General features: G+C 50.8%; 1 protein-coding gene across 7 annotated transcripts in view; it reads right to left on the reverse strand.

Moving 5' to 3' along the window:
* The window catches only part of COMMD7 (COMM domain containing 7), a 72040-nt gene that overhangs the window by 20413 nt on the left and 29783 nt on the right, over positions 1 to 21844 (reverse strand). For all 7 annotated transcript variants that reach the window (XR_015768999.1, XR_015768998.1, XR_015769000.1 and 4 more), the window contains exon 9: positions 4365 to 4504. Coding sequence is in view for 1 of the 7 variants with exons in the window: in XM_088026748.1 (XP_087882874.1) it covers positions 4365 to 4504 (140 nt within the window). In the remaining 6 variants the exon portion in view is untranslated. The remainder of the gene's footprint in view (positions 1 to 4364; positions 4505 to 21844) is intronic.

Below are 21844 nucleotides of genomic sequence, written 5' to 3' on the forward strand. Positions count from 1 at the left end.
AAATAAAATGTGGTCTATCTACACACAGAAATATTATTCAGCAACAAAAAGGAACTAAATATTGGGACGCCTGGGTGGCTCAGTCAGTTAAGTGTCTGCCTTTGGCTCCGGTTGTAATCCTGGGGTCCTGGGATGGAGTCCCAAATCCTCTGGCTCCTTGCTCAGCAGGGAGTCTACTTCTCCCTCTCCCTCCACCCCCTGCTCATGCTTTCTCTATCTCTCTCTCTCTCTCAAATAAAAACGGAATTAAATACTGATACAATCTATGACATGGATAAACCCTGAAAACATGCTAAGTGACAGAAGTCAGTCAGAAGAGACCACACATTGTATGATTTCATTTACATGAAAAGTCCATAATGGGCAAACCTATACAGACAGAAAACAGACTCTTTTATAGCAGTGGTTGCCTAGAGCTGGGAGGAGGCCACTGGGGAGAGATGGGTGTGGGGTTCTTTATGGGATGCTGAAAATGTCCTAAAATTGATTGTGGTGATGATCGCACAACTCTGACTATACTAAAAACTAATGAATTGTATGCTTTAAATGGGTGAATTGTATGGCAAGTGAGTCATATCTCAATAAAGCTGTTTAAAAAAAAAATGGGGCGCCTGGGTGGCTCAGTCATTGAGCGTCTGCCTTTGGCTCAGGTCATGGTCCCAGGGTCCTGGGATCAAGCCCTGCATCAGGCTCCCATGCTCAGTGGGAAGCCTGCTTCTCCCTCTCCCACTCCCCCTGCTTGTGTTCCCTCTCTCGCTGTCTCTCTCTGTCAAATAAATAAATAAAAGTTTAAAATAAATAAATAAATAAAAGGGTCTGCCTTTGGCTCAGGCCCTGATCTCAAGGTCCTGGGATTAAGCCCCCTGCCCCTGTCATCAGGCTTCTTGCTGAGCAGGAAGTCTGCTTCTCCTCTCCCTCTGCCCCTCCCCCCTACATCCCCCCCATGCTCTTTCTCTCTCTCAAATAAATAAAATTTTTAAGAATAAAGGGTCCTGGGATCGAGCCCCACATCGGGCTCCCTGCTCAGCGGGAAGCCTCCCTCTCCCTCTCCCCCTGCTTGTGTTCCTGCTCTTGTTATCTGTCTCTGTCAAATAAATAAATAAAATCTTTTTAAAAAAAAAAGAAAAAAAGAAAGAAATTAATTAATTAATTTAAAAAAATACTGTTCTTTGGATCCATGACTCTACTTCTAGAAATTTCTTCTAGGAATTACTCAAGTGCATAAAAACATATGTATAAAGATTTCCATCACAGTATTGTTTATAATAGCAAAAGTGTGAGAATAACCTAAGTGCCCATTAGTAGGGGAACCAGTCAGTTATGTTCAACCCTGGGATGGAACCACGGAATCATTAAAAAAAGATTAAAAATGAGAGTCACATTTACTAACATGGACAAGGCCTACGATATACTGCCAAGTTAAAAAAATAAATCTATAGATTAAGGGAGCCTGGGTGGCTCAGTTGGTTAAGCAACTGCTTTCGGCCCAGGTCATGATCCTGGAGTCCCGGGATCGAGTCCCACATCAGGCTCCCTGCTCGGCGGGGAGTCTGCTTCTCCCTCTGACCCTCTTCCCTCTCGTGCTATCTCTCATTCTCTCTCTCTCAAATAAATAAATAAAATCTTAAAAAAAAAATCTATAGATTAAAAGGGACTTAAAAGACAGATTTTTTCAGACAAAATTATGCTATCTAGGGATTCACACTGGGTGATAACTAGCAAGAAAGTGATGACCTTAAAAGTCACCGCAACAGTGGGGCACCTGGCTGGCTCAGTTGGTGGACTATGATTCTTGATCTCTGGGTCCTGAGCTCAAGGCCCAGGTTAGGCATAGAGCTTACTTTAAAAAAAGAAAAAAAGGGGGTGCACCTGGCTGGCTCAGTCGGTAGAGCATGTGACTCTTGATCTCAGGGTCATGAGCTCAAGCCCCACATTGGGAGTAGAGATTATTTTAAAAAGAGAAAAGTCAGGAGCACGGTAACTTTTTGTGGGGAGTTTGGGGGAGGGGGCACACTGCAGGCTAGGGTGGCTGGCAGAGTTCTTCACTGGGCAGTGAATCCAAATGAACAATTATTTTATATGGTCTTTCTATGTCATATTTTGTTAACAAAAAAGTTAAAAATCAACTTTACTCATTTCAATTTTTAAAGCAAGTATCATAAGATTCCATTCTTGTGAAAAAATATCTACATGTGTATATGCACAAAAACCCCTGGAGGTTTGGGATTTGGGGTGTTCTTAATTTATATATTTCTGAATTTTTGCTTTTTTTTTCCTGCAGTGAACAAGAAATGCTTTTACAGCCAGAAAAAAACAATAAAGCTATGTGTCTGTTTTGGGGCATCCCCTTGGAGCTCTGACATTGTTTGGGCAGGATGGTGGACCCTGAGGCACGGGGAGATGGCACAGGGCCACGTTCAGGACAAGTCCAAGATTCATCGTCTGCTCAGCCCCCCAGGCTTTAGCCAAATCCCCAAGGCCCAGCCTCCACCACAGCTTCCTGGAGACTCAGCGGTCGCACCCTGTGCTCCAGACACTGGGAATGCAGTTCTGGCCTGGCAAACCTGATGCAGGTCACTGTGCTCCCGTCCACACAAGCCTCCCAGGGCAGGCCAGAGGGAGAAGCCCTGGGCAAGGGGCAGGATCTCATCCTGGCTGGCTTTGCTACTAGCAGCACAAAACCCCATGATAATGAGCTAATGAGCACTTCCTATATGCTAGCCACTTGCGCTAGGTGGGTTACCTGGTTGGTTTATGGAACCATCCCGATGACCTGAAACCATGGGTGTGGTCAATCTTCACAGTACAGATGGGCACACTGAGGTCCAGGGAGCCTAGGTGACTGCATCCAGGGGCTGGGAAGCCCAGGTGCCTGGGGCACTCACTGCAGCTGAAGCTGGACTTGGCATGCACAGCCTCAGGGGCTTCTCCCAGGAAACCAGGAGAGTGGCTGCCCTCATTTTGCGGATGAGGGCGCTGAGGCTGAGACAGGGAAGTCACCTGTCCATGTCCCACAGCGACTATGTGGCAGGTCCAGGAGCGGAGCCAGAGACACGCAGCTGTTCCACCAGGTGGCCCCTCCCAGCTGCCAGAGGCCATGGGCATGCTCCCCGCTCCGTGCACTGGCTCCGGGTAAAGTCAGTAGTTACCGCACTACAACTCTGGGAGTGAGCAGCTCTCCAGAGCAGCGGGCCTGCCTGCCAGCAGAGCTCCCCCAGTTAGAGAGTGTGCCTTCCCAGCAGGGACAAGGACACTGAATGACAGAGCCAAGGGCAAAATGCCAGGGACAGCTGCCGGGGCCTCAGGGGATCTGTGACCCTCCACGGCCTCCTCAGGCAGCCCCAGCCCAAGATTATCCCCAGGCCCCTCCAATAGTCAGGTGGTCAGCCAGCTCATGTCAGAAAGCTCACCATGGACAGAGGGCCGGGCCACTGGCAATGTGAGCAGCTGCTTCTTCAGGTCCCCACCATCTGCCAGGCACCAGCTAGGCTATGCAATCTGGCACCAAGCCTCACAAAGCCCTTTCAATACATCATATCTGCCTCACTTTACAGAAGAGGCAATGGGGGTTCAGAGAGGTAGAGTGACTTGTCCAAAGTCACACAGCCAGGCCGTCTCAGAGGTTCCTGGTGGCCAACTTCAACCAAGGAAGGACAGAGGAAGGGATCATCCAGGACCCTTCAGAGGGAGGGAAAGGACCCACTATGGAGGGGAGGTGGGCAGAAGGGAGGGCCCACCTCCTGAGCTCTGACTCTCTGGACATAACTTATTCATCAATCCACTTGTTCTCTGCTTATGCAGTCATGGACCCTCTCCACATGCCAGTGTCTTTGCTGGGCACTGAGGACTCAGGTAAACCCGGCCCATCTGTGCTCTCACAGAGCTCATGGCCTAGCAGAACAGAAAGGGAAACTGAGGCAGGAAGAGGCCACCACTTGCCTGGGTGTACTAATATTTACTGAGGGCCTACTGTGGGCCATGCCCAGTGCTGGGAACTGAGGGCAGCACGTAAATGAGAAGCACAAGGCTCCTCCCCTCCCAAAGCATAAATTCTGGTGGTATCCAGGCCCAAACCTCCAGAAACCCTGCCTGCGTGACCTTTGAGCCCTGAACACAATGGGAAATTTCTCTAGGGGTTCTCCAGAGTCCTACTTGGGCCTGGTTCTGGGCTGCTGAGCAGGGATCCAGAAAGGGCAGGGAAACCCAACTAGTGCCTTCCCTAGGAACAAAATCAAGGCCCTGGGCAGGCCAGAGCTGTTCAGAGGGGTCTGCAGTCATCCACTCTGGACAACTGGAAGGCCAACAAGGGCCACCCATTCAGGGTGTAGCCACAAACTCCCGGGGCTGGACACAATGACTCTTACCGAGTGGAGGCCACTTGGCCAAGGCCACCCAGGCCTTACCACACCTTTGTTCCTCTGCTCCCCCTGACAGCAATCCTGGCTCGGAGGCAGCGTTTTGGCGTTCGGTCCCAGCCGCTCTGATATCAGGTCCATTTCATAGCCTAGGAAAGGGGACAAACGAGGCAGTGGAAGGATTGCCCAAGATCACACCAGCTCATGGTACAGGCAAACTGTGAACCAGGGACTGTCAGTCTTCTTCACCAGCTCACAGGCCAGGCTGCCACCCATAAGGATGGGCACATTTACAGCCACGCTGGTAATGCTGGACGGCTCTCCAATGGGGACACCGCATGAGCTGCGGGCACAGAGGGAAGCTTCGTTCCTAAGTCCCCTGCTTGGTTTTTGTTTTTGTGTTTGTGTTTCCAAATGCCAGACTTTTGCTGTCACCTGAGCTGTTCAAATGAGGGGCCCCTCTCAGTGTGAATGACAGAGAGGATCCCCTGGAACTGCTCCATCTCAGCAGCCAAAAAGCTGGATTTATATTTTTAAGTGGGATTTTAAATGTTCGGGGGTTTTCTCAGAGAGAGAGAGAGAGAGAGGAAGCACAAGAGAGCTGAAAGAGCATGCAAGCGCAGGCAGGGAGGGGCAGAAGGAAAGAGAGAATCTTAAGCAGGTTCCATGCCCAGTTCGGAGCCCAATGCAGGGCTCGATCTCACGACCCTGAGATCATGACCTGAGCAGAAACCAAGAGTCAGACACTCAACCGACTGTGCCACCCAGGCTCCACTAAGTGGAATTTAATTTTTTTTAAAGATTTTATTTATTTGACAGAGAGAGACACAGTGAGAGAGGGAACACAAGCAGGGGAAGTGGAAGAGGGAAAAGCAGGCTTCCCGCTGAGCAGGGAGCCCAATGTGGGGCTCGATCCCAGGACCCTGGGATCATGACCTGAGCCGAAGGCAAACGCTTAACGACTGAGCCACCCAGGCGACCCTAAGTAGAATTTTAAAAACTGCCAAATCCCCTTGGTAAAAAAAGAGAGTCAAACTAGGAGAATGAAAAAAAAAATAGGAGAATGGCTAAATAAATTATTAAGACAATATTATAAAGCCATTAAATAACTTTAAAGAAAATTTTAATATGGTGAGAAAATAGTCACCATATAATGTAAGGTGGAGGGAGGGGAAGCCAGCTCTAGAGTATTATGACAATTAAAATATACACTTATATGCATATGTATGATCCATACAGAAGAACCGGACTGGAGAGAAATACGACAAAATAGCAATGACAGTAATCTCTGGGCAGCGAGATGACAGATGACTTTCATTTTCTCCTTTGCACCTTTTTGTAGTTTCCAAATTTTACAATGAGTATGAATCGCTTTTCTAATTGGACATAAAACAGAAAGGCAGAGGACAGGTTGCCCTTGTCCAGGCTCATCCCCTCTACCTCCACCCACCCTGTGGCCTCTGGGCTCTGTCCTCACTGACCAGTCCAACACCGGCCAGAGCTGAGGGACCCCGGCCAGGCCACTGGCGCTGAGGACAGCACACAGAGGTCGTGGGCTTCACCGGCCATCTCTGCCTGTGGAGGAACCAGCAAGGGGACACTGCCCTGCCTGGGCCCTTCACAAGGGTCAATGGCAAGCTGTCAATTTCCTGGCCAGGGACACTGGGATTTGGTGCTCTCCGGGGCTGAGAATCAAAACATTCATTATCTGCTGTATGAGGGAAGTCATCTTCTTTGTTCCTTGCATTTCTTGCAGAGCTGCTGAGTGCAGCAGGAAGGCTGGAGGAGAGCTGACCTTTGTCATCCTCCCACCGTGGGCTCAGGTGGGCTCTCGGCTTCCCCGCATGGGACTGGAGCGCCTGGCCCTTCTGACCTCCAGGCTCGGGGTTTCTTCTAACCTGAGGGGTGAAGCCCAGGGGTGCTGGCCTGCGTTCACATTCACCCTCCTGGGTTACTGTGCTCCAGGAGCCACTCAGCTCCGCCTTCTGAGGTGCCTCCTCCTGCACCACCCCATTCTCACCCACAGGGGGCTGGCCCGAGGCAGAGTTTCCAGAGAAGGGCCTCCCTGCTCTCTGGAGCTGTGGATTTGGGCAGGTTCCAAGAATGGTGCCCTCACTTCCTTCCAGCTGAGATCCTAGCCGCCCCCTCCCTGTCCTGGAAGCTTCCGCCCTCCTCCTGGGCTATTTTAGCAATCAGGTCACCCGTTGGCTCACTCTGAGCTTGCGGTCACTTAAAACCCACAGGCCCTTTTCACAGAAATGGTGCTATCTCTTCCTCTTCCAGATGCTGCCAAAGTGAGGGTCCTCAGGGGGAAAACAGCATGAGGTGATGGCTTGGTGGTCCTCCTGTAGCAGGGGGCCCTTGCTCAGGAGCTGAGGCGATGCATTATTTCCAACCCCACTGTGGCCAGTGTCTGGCACGAAGAGAGAGCTGGTCACAAGGATGTTCAGATGGCTGAATACCTATGTGGCCCTGCGCTGTACACAGAGTCCGCCCTCTGGTCCTCAGAGGCTCTAGGCAGGGAGCCAATCCCCACTTAGAGGGGAACTGAGTGACCTCCGAAGGTCATCGTGTGGTAAGCAGCCAGGCTGCAAGGGACCCTGGGGTGCCCCAGCAAAGCCCAAACCCACCTCGGCTACACTGACACTTCCCAAGGGCCTGGCACACATGGCCACTGACCCAGGCTGCCAAATGAGTTTTTTTTTTTTTAAGATTTTTCCTATTTATTCATTTGAGACAGAGAGATACAAAGAGAGAGAGCATGAGCAGGAGGAGAGGCAGAGGGAGAGGAAGAAGCAGTCTCCCCCTGCCCCCGGCTGAGCCAGGAGCCTGACGTGGGGCTTGATCCCAGAACCCAGAGATCATGACCTGAGCCAAAGGCAGACACTCAACCATCTGAGCCACCCAGGCGTCCCATGCCAAATGAGTTCTTGTGATGAAGCCTGGGGAGGCTTCACACCCCTGGTCCTAATGACACAGCGGGTTCCCAAAAGCCCACGCGAAACCCAAAGCCCAAAGCCCCTCTCTTATAGCCCATGTGTGTTCTACTCAGAGCCACTGAGGATGCTGATCACCTGCTCCAGCTAAACCCTGGCTCAGAGCGTATGGAGACCTCTGGCTGAAGACCCCTCCCACAGCTCCAGGCTGAGGAACGTTGGCCTGTTCCCATCCTTCCCTCCCCAAGGCATCTGACTGACCGCAGGCTCTTGCTGGCCAGCCCAGCGTCAGGTGCTGGACCAAGAACCCTGGGGGACCCGGGGAAGAAAGACAGCAAACATGAGAAAGATTGCAGCTATGGGGGCACTGACAGCAGTGGGGAGTCACAGGCCCTGCCTGTCTGAGCCTGGGAAGAGCCTGGTGTGGTCCAGGAATGGATAGAGGCCGGTGTGTGGCTGCAGCGGCACGTGCAGCAGGAATAAAACACAAGCCACGCAGGGAACTGACAATTTTTGAGTAGTCACAGTAAAAAAGTAAAAAGAAGTGAAATTAATTTTAATAATGTATTTTATTTAACCCAAATTTTTATAACAAATATTGTCATTTCAACATATAATCAATATAAAATTATTAATGAGGTATTTTACAGCCTCTTTTGGACTATAGCTTCAAGAGCCAATGTGTATTTTATTTTTTTAATTTATTTTTTTAAAGATTTTATTTATTTATTTGACAGAGAGAGACACAGCGAGAGAGGGAACACAAGCAGGGGGAGTGGGAGAGGGAGAAGCAGGCCTCCCACGGAGCAGGGAGCCCGATGCGGGGCTCGATCCCAGAACCCTGGGACCATGACCTGAGCCAAAGGCAGACGCTTAACAACTGAGCCCCCCAGGCACCCCTTATTTTATTTTTTTAAAGATTTTATTTATTTATTATTAGAGAGACAGAGAGAGAGCACAAGCAGGAGGAGGGGCAGAGGGAGAGGGAGAAGCAGGCCCCCCTGAGCGCGGAGCTGGACGCAACACGGGGCTTGATGTGGGACTCGATCCCAGGACCCTGAGATCATGACATGAGCTAAAGGCGGGCGCTTAACTGACTGAGCCACCCAGGCACCCCTGTCAGTGTGTATTTTATATGGACAAGCAACATCTCAATTTGGACTGGCCACATTTCAAGTGCTCAGCAGCCCCAAATGGCCAGGGCTACTGGCGGGGACAGCACAGGGGGGCTACAGGGTGCTGAGTGGAGGGGAAGTGTGAGATGAAATCAGAGAGGTGGGCAGGGGTCACACTGGGTTTTATTCTGAGAGGTCTGAGAAGCCACGGGAGGGCTTGAAGCAGGGGTGCGATGTGATCCATTGTTGTCTTTAGAGCCTGACTCTGGCCACGTGGAATGCTTCAGAGCGGATGAGATTGGCTGCTCAGAAAGATGCGCAAGGTCAGGGCCAAAGGTGGCCTGTGCCTTGGTGAGGGCAGCCACAGGGAGCTTTGGGAGCACAGAAGAGGCCACGGAGAGGCCTTGAGACAGGGAGACAGGCCTTGCCATCTGCCTTTTTTTCTCCCTCTCTGCCAAAATTCTTCCCGAGTAACCCTGTCTCAGCAGTTGCCTCCCTTCCAGGAAGAGATATGCATGGTTGCTACTTAACAAAGCCTAAAGGAACTCAACCAGAAACATTGTGCCCAGGGCCCAGAATTGAAACGGCTGCCACTTTCTGTATCTCATAGAATCACTCAAGAAAAAGATAAACCTTCTAGTTTATCAGTATCATATAGTAATTAGGTGGTCTCTGGGGCTGACCTGCTTGGGTTCGAATCCCTGCTGCCCTCTAATTAGTTGTGTGACCTTGTTTTAGATACTTGACCCCTCTGGGCTTCTGTTTCCTCATCATTCACTGGCTGTGTGAATAATCTCTACCTCTGGGGGTGACCGGAAGGAGGTAATGGGTCTATACCTTATAAAAGTGATTCAAGCAGGGCCCGACACATAGGAGGCACTCATTACATGTTATCCTGTTATTGTTCTTGTTGTTATTGTTAACGGACAAGACAACTAGGGTACGGGGACAGGAAGGGACCTGCTCAGTATCACACAGCCAGCCTAAGGCAGAGCAGGAGCAGAATCTAAGTTTTCTAATCTCTGGCTCTTCGGGCTGCTCCACAATTGAAATCGCCGGTGATCCCTTTCTTCAGACATTTACCATGTTCTCTTCATGTGGCAGATGCCAGCCATGCTGGCAGCTGGGGGTTGGGGGGGCCTCATCTCTACAAAACTGAGCCTTTCCCAGGAAGGAAGAAGCTCTTTCTCAACCACTCTGCCCAATACAGGCAAGAGCCACACGCCGATTACAACTTAGTCAAAACAGTGCTGGCCTGAGAACTGGGGGAGCCCGGGCCGAGCCCACCCCTGCCTGCCTTGCTCTATGATGTGGGCAAAGGGCTTCATCTCTCTGATCTCAGCACCCTGGCTGTGCACAGAAGCGAACAAATGTTAGCTGAGCACCTACTCTGTGAAGTCCCAACTTCAAGGTGGGGAAAAGGAGCCAACTGCCAGTCAGACCTGGATGTGGCCTCCAAGGGGACATGGACCCTACAGCCCAGATTTTCTGGAACTTTCTTGACTGACCCATTCATCTCATAAGAGCTATATGCACACAGGATCCTACATCCTAGCTTTTAAACTATAATTGGACATTATAACAAAGTTATGAGAGTCTGGTTCACAAGATTTCACAGACCAATAACATTTCTAAAGAAACACTGGGGACTGAAGGACTGAACATTTGTTATTCTGCCACAGAAGGCCCTTAAAACCAAATAAGAAATGGCGCTGGGAAAACCAGATATCCATATGCAAAAGAATGAAACTGGGCCCTTATGTCACCACACACAAAAATCAACTCAACATGGGGCACCTGAGTGGCTCAGTCAGCTGAGTGTCGGACTCTTGATTTCGGCTCAGGTCATCATCTCAGGGTCGTGAGATCGAGCCTTGCATCAGGCTCCACACTGAGCATGGAGCCTGTTTAAGATTCTCTCTCCCCCTTTCCCTCTGCCCCTCCCTCTGCCTGCTCTCTCTCTAAAATAAAAATAAAAAAAAATCAACTCAACATGGATTGAAGACTTAAATGTACCACCTGAAACTATAAACTCCTAGAACACATAAGAGAAAAGCTTCCTAACAGTGGTGTTGGCAATGATTTCCTGGATATGACACCAAAAGTACAGACAACAAAAGCAAAATTAGACAAGTGGGACTAAATCAAACTAAAAAGTTTCTGCCAGACAAAAGAAACAATCAACTACGGGAGGGCACCTGACTGGTTCAGTGGGTAGAGCACGTGACTCTTGATCTTGGGGTCATGAGTTCAAACCCCATGTGGGGTATAAAGCTCACTTTAAAAAATTTTTTTAAAAAAAGAAAGAAACAACAAAATAAAAAGACGACCTACCTGAGAGAAAATAGAAAATATTTGGAAACCATACTCAATAGCAAAACAAACAAACAAAAAACCTGATTAAAAAATGGGCAAAGAGAGGGGCTCCTGGGTGGCTCAGATGGTTAAGCATCTGTCTTCGGCTCAGGTCATGATCCCAGTGTCCTGGGATCGAGCCCCAGTTCAGGCTCCCTGCTCAGTGGAGAGCCTGCTTCTCTCTCTCTCCCTCTGCCACTTCCCCTGCTTATGCTCTCTTTCTCTCTCTCAAATAAATAAATAAAATCTAAAAAAAAAAAAAAATGGGCAAAGGGGTGCTTGAGTGACTCGGTCAGTTAAGCTTCGGACTCTTGATTTTGGCTCAGGTCACAAACTCAGGGTCATGAAATCAAGCCCCACATCAGGCTCTAGGCTCGGCACGGAGTCTGTTTGTCCCTCTCCCTCTGCTCCTCCCCCTACTTGCTCTCTCTCTCTCTCAAATAAATAAAATCTTTTTAAAAAATGGGCAAAGGACCTGAATAGACATTTCTCCAAAGAAGGCATACAAATGGCACATGAAAAGATGTTCAATGTCTCTAATCATTAGGAAAACGGATATCAAACCACATGAGATATCACCTCACACGTGTTAGATGGCTATTTATCAAAAAGATAAGAGACAAGCATTGGAGGACGTGGAGAAAAAAGGAGCCTTGTGCACTGTTGGTGGGAATGTAAAATGGTGCAGCTGCTAGCAAAAAACAGTTTGGGGGTTCTTCAAAAAAATTAAAAATAGGGGCGCCTGGGTGGCTCAGTGCAGTAAACGTCTGACTCTTGATTTCAGCTCAGGTCATGATCTCAGGGTTGTGAGATCATACCCCATGTCAGGCTCCAAGCTGATTCTCTCTCTCCCTCCCTCTGCCCCTTCCACCCAATCTCCCTCTCGTAAAAAAAAAAAAAAAAAAAAAATTAAAACTAGAACTACCATATGATCTAGCAATCCCATTTTTGGTATTTATTCAAAAGAACTGTAAATCAGGATCTCAAAGAGGTATCTTCCCTCCTGCGTTCATTGCAGCATTGTTCACAATAGCCAAGAGATGGAAACAACCTACATGTCCACCGATGCATGAATGGATAATGAAAATGTGGTCTATCCATACAGTGGAATATAATTCGGCCATAAAAAAGAAGGAAAACCTATCGCATGCTACAAAGTGGATGAATCTTGAGGACATTATGCTAAGTGAAATAAGCCAGTCACAGAAGGACACATACTGCACCATCCCACTTATAGGAGGTATCTAAAGCAGTCAAACTCAGGGACACCTGGGTGGTTCAGTTGGTTGAGTGTCTGCCTTCTGCTCAGGTCATGATACAAGGGTCCTGGGATGGAGCCCCACATTGGGCTCCTTGCTCAGCAGGGAGCCTGCTTCTCCTTCTCCCTCTGCCTGCCACTTCCCCTGCTTGTGTTCTCTCTCTCACAAACAAATAAAATCTTAAAAAGGGGGGGGGCACTTGGGTGGCTCAGTCGTTAAGTGACTGCCTTCAGCTCAGGTCATGATCCCAGCGTCCTGGGATCGAGCCCCGCATCAGGCTCCCTGCTCAGCGGGAAGCCTGCTTCTCCCTCTCCCGCTCCCCCTGCTTGTGTTCCCTCTCTTGTGCTGTCTCTCTCTGTCAAATAAATAAATAAAATCTTAAAAAAAAAAAGAATAAAGTGGTTAAACTCAAACTCACAGAAACAGAAAGTAGAGTGGTGGTTCTCAGGAACTGGGAGCAAGAGGGATGGGAGCTGCGGGTCAGTGGGTACAGAGTTTCAGTTACATGAGATGAGTATTAGGGATCTGCTGTACAACATCGTGCATTTAGTTAGCAATACTGTACCACAGAATTAAAAATGTGTCAAGAGGGCAGAGCTCATGCTATATGCTTTTTACCACAATAAAAAAGAAACAAAACAAGTAAACAACAAAGTACCTCCTGGAAAGGACATTAAAACACAAAAGAATAGGGTGCCTGGGTGGCTCAGTTGGTTAAGCGACTGCCTTCGGCTCAGGTCATGATCCTGGAGTCCCAGGATCGAGTCCCGCATCGGGCTCCCTGCTCAGCAGGGAGTCTGCTTCTCCCTCTGACCCTCTTCCCTCTCGTGCTCTCTCTCTCTCTCTATCTCATTCTCTCTCTCAAATAAATAAATAAAATCTTTAAAAAAAAACACAAAAGAATAGGAAGGTCATCATCTCAGAATAAAGAATAGTCCTTCAAATTAAATAGCTTTTAAATAACCATAATGTGTGTGTGCGTGTGTGTGTGTGTGTGTGTGTCTTGATTTCTTGCTCTCTTTCTCCTCATACCGCCCAGTCAACAATTTCTCATCACACCACGCCTTCTATTTGGAAATCCGGGGGAGGAAGCCAGGGACTCTGACCACTGCCCCTCCCTCCCTGTCTTCTCCCAAGCACACACGGTTGCTGAAACTGCTGCTTTTGCTCGTGCAGGCCTGGCTCTGCTGTCTGCTCACCGCGCTGTGAGCTCCAGACGGCAGGGCGCGTCACATTCTCCGTACCCCTCATCTACCCAGAACCGGCACCGCGGAGCATCCTGTAAATACTGCTGGTGGAAAATGGATTCTGACCGACACTGGGAGGCGAAAAGGCGTCAGGCCTGGGAGACCACGAGAGGACCTGAGGAGGGGAAGAGTGGAAGGCAGCAAGGGCAAGGGAGCCGAAAGGGAGTGTCCATAAAAGAAGTCAGCCGCCCCAACACCCCTCTGTAGTGAGGGGTCCCACCTCACAGCCTGGGAGGAAGGTGGGGAGGGAAGTGGGGAGGGGGTGGGAAGAAGCCCTGGAAAGAGGCCCTCCTGACTGGACCCACGGCTAGGACAAAGGGCAGGAAGAGTGTGAAGTGGGAGGTGGGAGGCCTGCAGCCCCTCCTGGGACAGTCTGTCTGCCCCTCCTGCTCCCTTCCACACTGGCCCGAGATGCCTCAGCCCCACCAGCCAACCACAGGGAGAGCAAAGGGCGGAAGTGGCCAGGCCTTCAGACCTAGCTGCCGGAGATAGGCTCAACGGCCCTATGCCCCCACACCGCGGCCGCCCTGGCCACAACAGGTCCCAGAGGCCCAGGTGGGGCTCCAGGCGACATGGGAGGGCCAGGGAGACTCAGACAGCCACTTCAAAAACACACTGATCTTTCTGCTCACTCTTTCCCTCAGTCACCCAGCCCAGCTTAAAACCCCTCAGGGTCACCTTGTGCTCTTAAGATAAAGACAGAGGCTGTGCTGGGCCAACAGCAGGCTCCCCTCCTCACCCTGCGCACGTCTATGCCTCTTGCCCTGGCCATTTGGCTCCGTTTGCAATTATACATTTGTGAGATTCTTCAGATTTGCAGGGATGCATCTGCTTTTGCTCACTGAGGCACCTCCAACAGGAAGCAAAGAGCTTGGTCACCTTAGTCACTAGGGCTGTTTGTTGGTGGAATGAATGAATCATCGGGGGAGGGAGAGGGGCAGGTTTGGGAAGCAAAGGCAGAGGAGACCCACTAGCTGTGTGACCTTGGGCAGGTCACTGCCTGGCCAGTCCTTGCCTGCTCAGCTGTAGATGGGTCTAACACGCCCAGCTCTTGAGCGTCGAGCAGGAGCCATGCTGCCCAAAGAAGTCCGGTTCCTCTTTTTTTTTTTTTATTAAAACTTTTTATTTATTTATTCATGAGAGACAGAGAGAGAGAGAGAGAGAGAGAGAGAGGCAGAGGGAGAAGCAGGCTCCCAAGGAGCAGGGAGCCTGATGCGGGACTCGATCCCAGGACCCTGGGATCATGACCTGAGCCAAAGGCAGACGCTTAACCATCTGAGCCACCCGGGCGCCCAAGAGGACCAGTTCCTTTACACTTTTTCTTTAAATCCAGCCTTTTCATTTTATGGACAGGACACTTTGGGGAAGTGATCTACCCAATCTCATTTCTGTTTAAATAAACCAAAAAGGGAGTGCAAACTGGTGCAGTGCAAACTTTTTTTGGAAAAAGGCTTAGATGTAACTTGCCTACATCTAAAATGCCCATGCCCACCAATCCCGCCCTTGTGCTTCTAGGAATTTATCCTACAGAAAAAATATATGTGGGTTTATTTATTTGGTACTCAGGAAAAAAGTACCGTACGTTGTTATAATAAGGGAGAAAGAGCAAGCCAGAAAACACGGAGTAGTTTTAGAACCAACCACCAGGAGGCACCTCTGGGTCAGGGGCTCTGTCAGATTAGCCCACAGCGCCGGGACTTCAGTGACAAACACACATGACAATACCCAGACCTTTTCAAGACAAGCCAGCCTCGCTTCATCTTAGCCTCGAAGCTTTTGTTACTGACAGTATCTACATGTTTGGCCTCCTCTTTGTCCTTCCTTACAATGCCCCTTACCACAAACAAACAGAAAGCAATTCTAACTCTTCTATCCTTATATTGTTCTGCTGGGATGATTTCTGTCCAGGTCTCAGTCTCTCAAAACTCCTCAGTCAGGGGACCCCTGGCTGGCTCAGCTGGTAGAGCACGTGACTCTTGATCTCAGGGTTGCGAGTTCAAGCCCCACGTTGGGCATAGAGCTTACTTAAAAACAAAACCAAACCAAAAACTCCTCGGTCAGAATTCACTTCATAAGAATTTGGAACTTGACTTGCATGAGGTCTTTCATGGATTTCGTGACAGATGCTATACATCTGATTTCCACGAACAGGTGGGGAAACCACGGCCCTGCACAATGGCCGAGAGGAGAGAACCTGGGGGCCCATTGTTACCTAAATAAAGCCTTGACCTCAGACTCCAGGTGCATCCTCAACCCTCAAACCTCTCCTACTGCCTCCCCTGCTCCCTGCATTTTCGCCCGTTTCCATGTCTGTAAATGCAATCTTTCTTCCAGTCCTGTGTAAACTTGCTTTCTATCCTTCTCCCTGATGGGGAGAGTGTCTGTGCATTTTCTGTCTGCCTCTGGTGGGGGGCCCTCCCAGTGGGCTACAGTTCCCATCACCCCACCCCTAACTGCACACATCACTGTGTCTCTACCCCAAGGAGTCCAGGCAAGGATTCCTCACCTCCCTCAGAAGCACCGAGATAAAATCACCAGCCAACATGTTCCTTCCCACCCCTGCACCCTCTGCTGCAGACCCAGCCCCCTGCAGAGCCCCAGTGCCCAGGATCAGAGATGAGCTAGCTGACAGTGGGGCCTGCTATTTGCGCTGGGAATCAGTCCCATCCCCACCAGCGACAGGAGTAAGGATGCCTCCTCACAGGACCCAACCTCCCACAAGACACTCCTGAGTTTCGAGGGACCCCCTGGGTTTTTCTCCCACCCCTCCCCCTCCCCCACTGCGAAGGCTCCGTGCGCTTCCTGCAGGGCCTTCCCCTCCAGTTTGGGCCAGACTGCTCCCACAGGAGGACATTCACTATATTCACTTTTTCAGTTGCACTGGGCATCAAGATTCTTGGGCTCTGGCAGTGCCTCCCTCTGGGCCCTGGCCCACAGTCTTGAGGACCCCATGCCCGCATGCCGTGTTCTTCCCGCCCCCAATTCAGCAGTGTTTCACTATGCTAGACTTCTAAGGAGGAAAAAGAAATAATAAAGAATCTTTCTTGTTCCTGGCCTCTAGGCTGTTTATAATGACAGTTCATGAGGAACTGGGCTCAGAGCTGAAAACACTCCATTTTGGAGGGGTGAGACCTGGAGGGGAGGGAGGCAGAGAGGAAAGAGGCGGTGACAGCCTCTATTCTGGTCTCCTGCCTCCCTCTCTCCTCACCCCTCACAGAGGCGTGACAGGAAAGCCTTTTGACAAAAAAAAATCCTTCCAGACTTTCCACCCTCCAGAAGCAGTATTTGGTGTACTGAACAAGGCCCCATGGGATCCAGTACACCTGCTCATTCATTCATTCATTCATTCATCAAATATGTATCCAGCACCAAATCCTGGGCTGGGGAGAGAGAGACAGTGAAAGATGCAACACATAAACGCATTGTTGCACCTGATGTCAAGTGGCATAAAGAGCCATGGGGAATGAGGAGATGTGGAGGCCTCCTGGGGGAGAGGACACTTGAGCTGAGGGCTGCCTAATGAGGAGGCGACGGCCTGGGAGGCCACCGGACAGAAGAGCCCCAGAGGGAGTGGTGGAGAGGCCCGCAGGACCGGAAGCAAGAGGAGAAGCAGGGGCTGGATCATACGGGACAGCCTGACAGAGAGGGAAACCTGTCTGGCACAGAGCACAGGTGAGTTGCACATGGACCTGAAGCTATTTAGATGCGCAAACCACCCAACCCTTTGTTCAAATAGTTCTGAATCACCTGATGTGGGTCATGTGTCCACCCTGGGGTTTCCAATTTCAAGGGTATTACTTATATGCTCTATCTACCGTATCAGTTGGTGCCTGAGGAAGAAAACCCCACCCAGGAACATGGATCCAGCAACCACATACCAAGCACCTCCTAGGTCTGGGGCCTTCTAGGACGCTGGGTGGAGGGGCAGAGCGTGCGATGGGGAGCAGCTCTGGGCACCCCCGCAGGCCCGTTTATCAGCTCCCACAGAGGGACAGAAACCACCAGCTCAGGATGTGGCAGGTGCGAATGGAAGAGGAAGTGCATGATCTGCTGCCGGGCTCCTTCCCAAGGCAGTCTGGGCGGCACTCTGCTTCTCCTGGTGCCAGGGGTTTCTGAAATGAGCGTGCATCAGCCCCACACTCCCAAGAGGAACTCAGGGAAGTGAGGGGAAGCAGAGAGTCGTACTCTGAGGCTCAGAAGAGGGGGGAAGAGCCCTGCCTCCCTCCTCCCCCTGCAGAGACTTCCATCTAACAATAATGGGTGTCGGCTGTGGGGTACCTGGCACTAGGATTACAGGAGCTCACGATCTAGTTGGGAGACAAGATGTATAAAGAAGCAAGTACAGTGCAGCTGCTCAGATGGAGGTCCCATCAAGGTGCTGGGGGGTTGCCTCCATCCAGGGACAGTGTCCAGCGTAATGCGAGGGGTGTTACACCAACAAGCACAGCCACCCTCAGCAGTGATGGCTGTCACGGACTGGCTCACTGTGGGTGCCAAGCACACACACCTGGCTTCACATACGCCTCCAAGAGCCCCAGAGTAGGAATTGCTCCCATTTTATTATTTTTTTAAGTAAGTTCTATGCCCAAGGTGGGGTTTGAACTCATGACCCTGAGATCAAGTCACATGCTCCACTGACTGAGCCAGCCAGGCGCCCTGAAATAGCTTCCATTTTAGAGATGGGGAAATTGAGGCATGCAGAAGGGAGCAACTTGCCCATGGGGGCCCAGGCAGCAAGGGCAGGTCTGGAAGGAGGAAGCTGGCACACTGGTTCCAGAGATGTTCCCACAAAGTACAGCCCCACTGAAAGGGGCTTCCAGTAACCGGACATGTTTAAACTTGCCAGCTTGTTCCTTTTTGTTTCCAGCATCACTAGCCACCCTTGCTACTTCCAGCCCCTCTCAGCTAGCAAGGAGGAGCCTCTTCCCAGAGGTGTGCCACCAAGACCAGGAGGAGGCGGCAGGCCTGACTCAGCCTGCAGACAAGCCTGGGAGGAGAAGACCTTGACCCAGATGCTCCTCAGCAACTAGATTTTCTAAGCCCTCCAGAGGCTGCCCCCACCCCTCCACCCCCATTGCCTGCAGCCGGCTGCAAATTGCTTCCAAATGTTGATAATTACAGCAGGCCCAATCTAATCAACACCTGAGAGGGAGGAACCGGGGGCTCTTCCTTCCAGTGTCCCAGAGCATTTGGCATCCTTAGCTCCCCTGAGCCTTTAGGACGGATGCCAGATTTGGGTCATGGACCCTGTTCTCTGAGGCCTGAGCTCAGTGACTTGCCCAAGGTCATGCAGACCTTTCAGGCAAAGGGGGTGGTTAGAGTTCAGCTTCCACGTACCAGCAGTGCCTTTCCTTTCCTGAGCTGAACAAGCCTTGGAGGAAGAGCAGAGGACCCACAGGAAGGGACTCTCGTAGTTAGTGTCCAGCCGTCTGCAAAGCTCTGGGCCTTGACAGGGTGATTTCAAAAGGAAAACAATGGGGGCACCTGGGTGGCTCAGTCGTTAAGCGTCTGCCTTCGGCTCGGGTCATGATCCCAGGGTCCCGGGATCGAGCCCCACATCGGGCTCCCTGCTCCGCGGGGAAGCCTGCTTCTCCCTCTCCCACTCCCCCTGCTTGTGTTCCCTCTCTCACTGTGTCTCTCTCTGTCAAATAAATAAAATCTTTAAAAAAAGAAAAAAAGGAAAACATTGGCACTAGCAGGGATCTCAACAGCACTTAGTTTAAACCCTTTCTGGTAGAGATGGGGTAATGGAGGCGCAGAAAGAGGGCATAGTTTGCCCAAGATCACACAGCAAGTTAGATACAAACCCCAGACTCCCCCATTCCATCCTCTGTGGCACCCAGTAAGAGGGGCTCTTCCTCCAAATTCACCTTCTTCACAGGCTTTCCGTCCCAGAGGGAGTGAAGGGTAAGGAATGGCTTTAGGGCTAGGCAGACAGGTTTGAAGCCTCACTCCCCTACTCAATTACTGTGTGTCTTTGGGCAAATGAATTCCCCCCTCTGAGCCTGTTTCCTCATCTGTAAAATGGGGAAATTAGTAACTGCCTCTTAATGTTGTAGTAAGAAGTTGATGAAATAAGGTGTCCACAGGAGGGAATGTTCTACCTGGGCCCCTGGCAGTCCTTCCTGGTGCCTAGTAGGTGGTCAGACATTCCACAGATTCCCTTCCCCATCTCCCTCACTTTCCCAAGCTCAGAGACACACATCTGCCCAGGCTCTGAGGCAGGCTTGGAAATCCTCCCATGCTGGCCACAAGCACAGGGCTTCTCTCTGGAATGGTTTCTCTGACCTCGGGGAGATGACAGAGCCTGTCAGAGAATTCTCTGGGGAGAAAGCTCCCAAGGGCCAGAGCATGGATGATGAAGGCAGAATCCCTCCTCACTCTGTCTCCTTGGCTTCCTGAGAGCTCAGCCCCCTCTCTCCTGTCCCCCCAAGAACCTCCTGGCTGTAGAGGCCTGCTGGGCAGAGGGGCTCTTGGGGAGCAGCCGTCTTCTCCCTGTCCCCCTCCCTCAACCCCCTCCAGTCCCACCGCCCGCGGACACAAGGCTGCTGAGAGCTGCAAGGGAGTGAGGTGGGCACTGGAGCTGAAAGCTGCTGACAGCAAGCCTCTGAGGAGGAGCACGATGGGGAGGAGCAGGAGGAAGGAAAAGAAAGGAGGAGGAGGAGAGGGGCCTGGGGGGTCCCGCTGCTTCCCCCAGGGCCCTCAGTGGACAAGCTAAGAAAAGCTCTGGGGTAGAAAACCGCCAAAGATGCACAGTTGCCCTCCCCACGGAGAGGGAGGGCCCTTCCTTCCCTGGAGCCAGCTGCCCCAAGCAGATTAGTACTGGGCTCCGGAAAAGCAGGCCCCACACACCAGCCTGCGGGAGGCTGCCGGCTGAGTCAGCCTCTCTACCTGTCAGGAAATCATTCATAAAAAATGACACCTTCCCAGCGCCCAGCTCCTGGCCTCACCCCAACCACTGTCTCAGAGCCAGCTACACAGCACAACGACATTGCCTCCAGCCTCCTCCCTCCTGCCTCTCTCTCCCACCCACTTTACACTTCCCTCCTGGGATAAAGACGAATGAGACCAACATGAAATAAGGCCAGCTCAGCCTCGGTAAATCAGTATTTACTGGTCGCTTGCCCTGGGGACAACAGCGGAGTCAAGAACAGCAACAACTTCACTCAATTATGAACAAATGTCAGCGCCAAGGCTTCCAAAAGATTTTCACTGTCACGGCCATGCCAGTGGTAGACACTTCTTTATCTTCAGTTATGTACAGGATAGCTACAGGCTCCCAGGACACCTCGATAGACATAGATCACTGGGCCAATCCTCCCACAAGGGAAAACAGGTCCACAGTGGGGACTTGCCCCAGGTCACACGTGCACTCAGACGTTAGGCCCATGTCCCTCAAAAGGAGATGATATTCCATGTTGTTCTTTCTTCCCATCACTCAAACCCTGATGTACTCTTACCTGGGACATAAAACGCAGGTTGCTCTCCTGAAGAATTGAATTCCTTATCACAGCCCTGTGTGCCTGGGCCCTGCTAACCTCTGCCCTCATTACACTCCCTCTTGCTCTCCTTCTCCAGCCACCCTGGCCTCCTCATTTCTCAAACACACCAACCACGCCAGGGCCTTTGCACAGACCACCCCTTCTGTCTACCATAGGTTACTTGCCAGGCTCCCTAACATCCTCCAGGACTAGATTCCTTGTCACCTCCTCAAAGAGACCTTCCCTGACCACCATAAGAAGCCCCCCCCAACACACCCATTATTCTCTCTCCTCGAATGAAAATAGTTCCTAACCCATTTTACGATTATGTACTTCTTTACCTATCTACTGTCTGTTTCCACAAGTAGAGTAAGCCTGGAGGTTGGTTTTGCTCACCATGGTGTCCCCATATCTGATGTAAAGCAGACCCTTGGTAAATATTTGTTGTGTGATTAACAGAAGCCCTCAGGCTGGCACTTGAGTCCCTCTAATCTCTCACCATGTTGCCAAGTTGACCAATCAAATGAACATGTCCATTTCATTCACTGTTCTTATCTCTTTTTAACCTTGATTTTTTTTTTTTCTAGTTTAAGTACTCTCTATACCCAACATGGGACTCGAACTTACAACCCGAGATCGAGTCACATGCTCTTCCAACTGAGCTAGCCAGGTGCCACCCTCCTCCCCACCCCCACCCCTATTCTTTATTTGACATTCATGAGCGAGAGAGGCTCAAAAGAGCACTGGAGGGTAGAGGTGGAGCCAGGAGTTTGGAGCCCAGGCACAGGGCTACTCTGCCCCACCTGCTCAGGCAGGCGCTCTGGACAGTGGGCCCTGTGGATGACGGTATGTTAGAGAATTCTGTAAGACACTCAACAAACTGCTGTTATGCTATTCTCTGTGGCCCCAAGAGTGGCAGAGAGTTAGTCATCAAACACCCACAGCTTCATGAGAAGGGTTTTGAGCTGTGTCTGGTTCACCCTTCTGATCAACCTCTAAGCCACTAGGACTCAGACCTATGTTAGAACCCAAAGCAAATACATCCAAACGATAGGATCAAGGGTTCTGAGCATTGTTAGTACTTGAGAATCACCCA

This window comes from Eumetopias jubatus, unplaced genomic scaffold, assembly GCF_037043125.1.
Source record: "Eumetopias jubatus isolate StellerSeaLion01/CBP00866 unplaced genomic scaffold, mEumJub1_p1.0 scaffold_9, whole genome shotgun sequence".
NCBI classification, from domain to species: domain Eukaryota; kingdom Metazoa; phylum Chordata; class Mammalia; order Carnivora; family Otariidae; genus Eumetopias; species Eumetopias jubatus.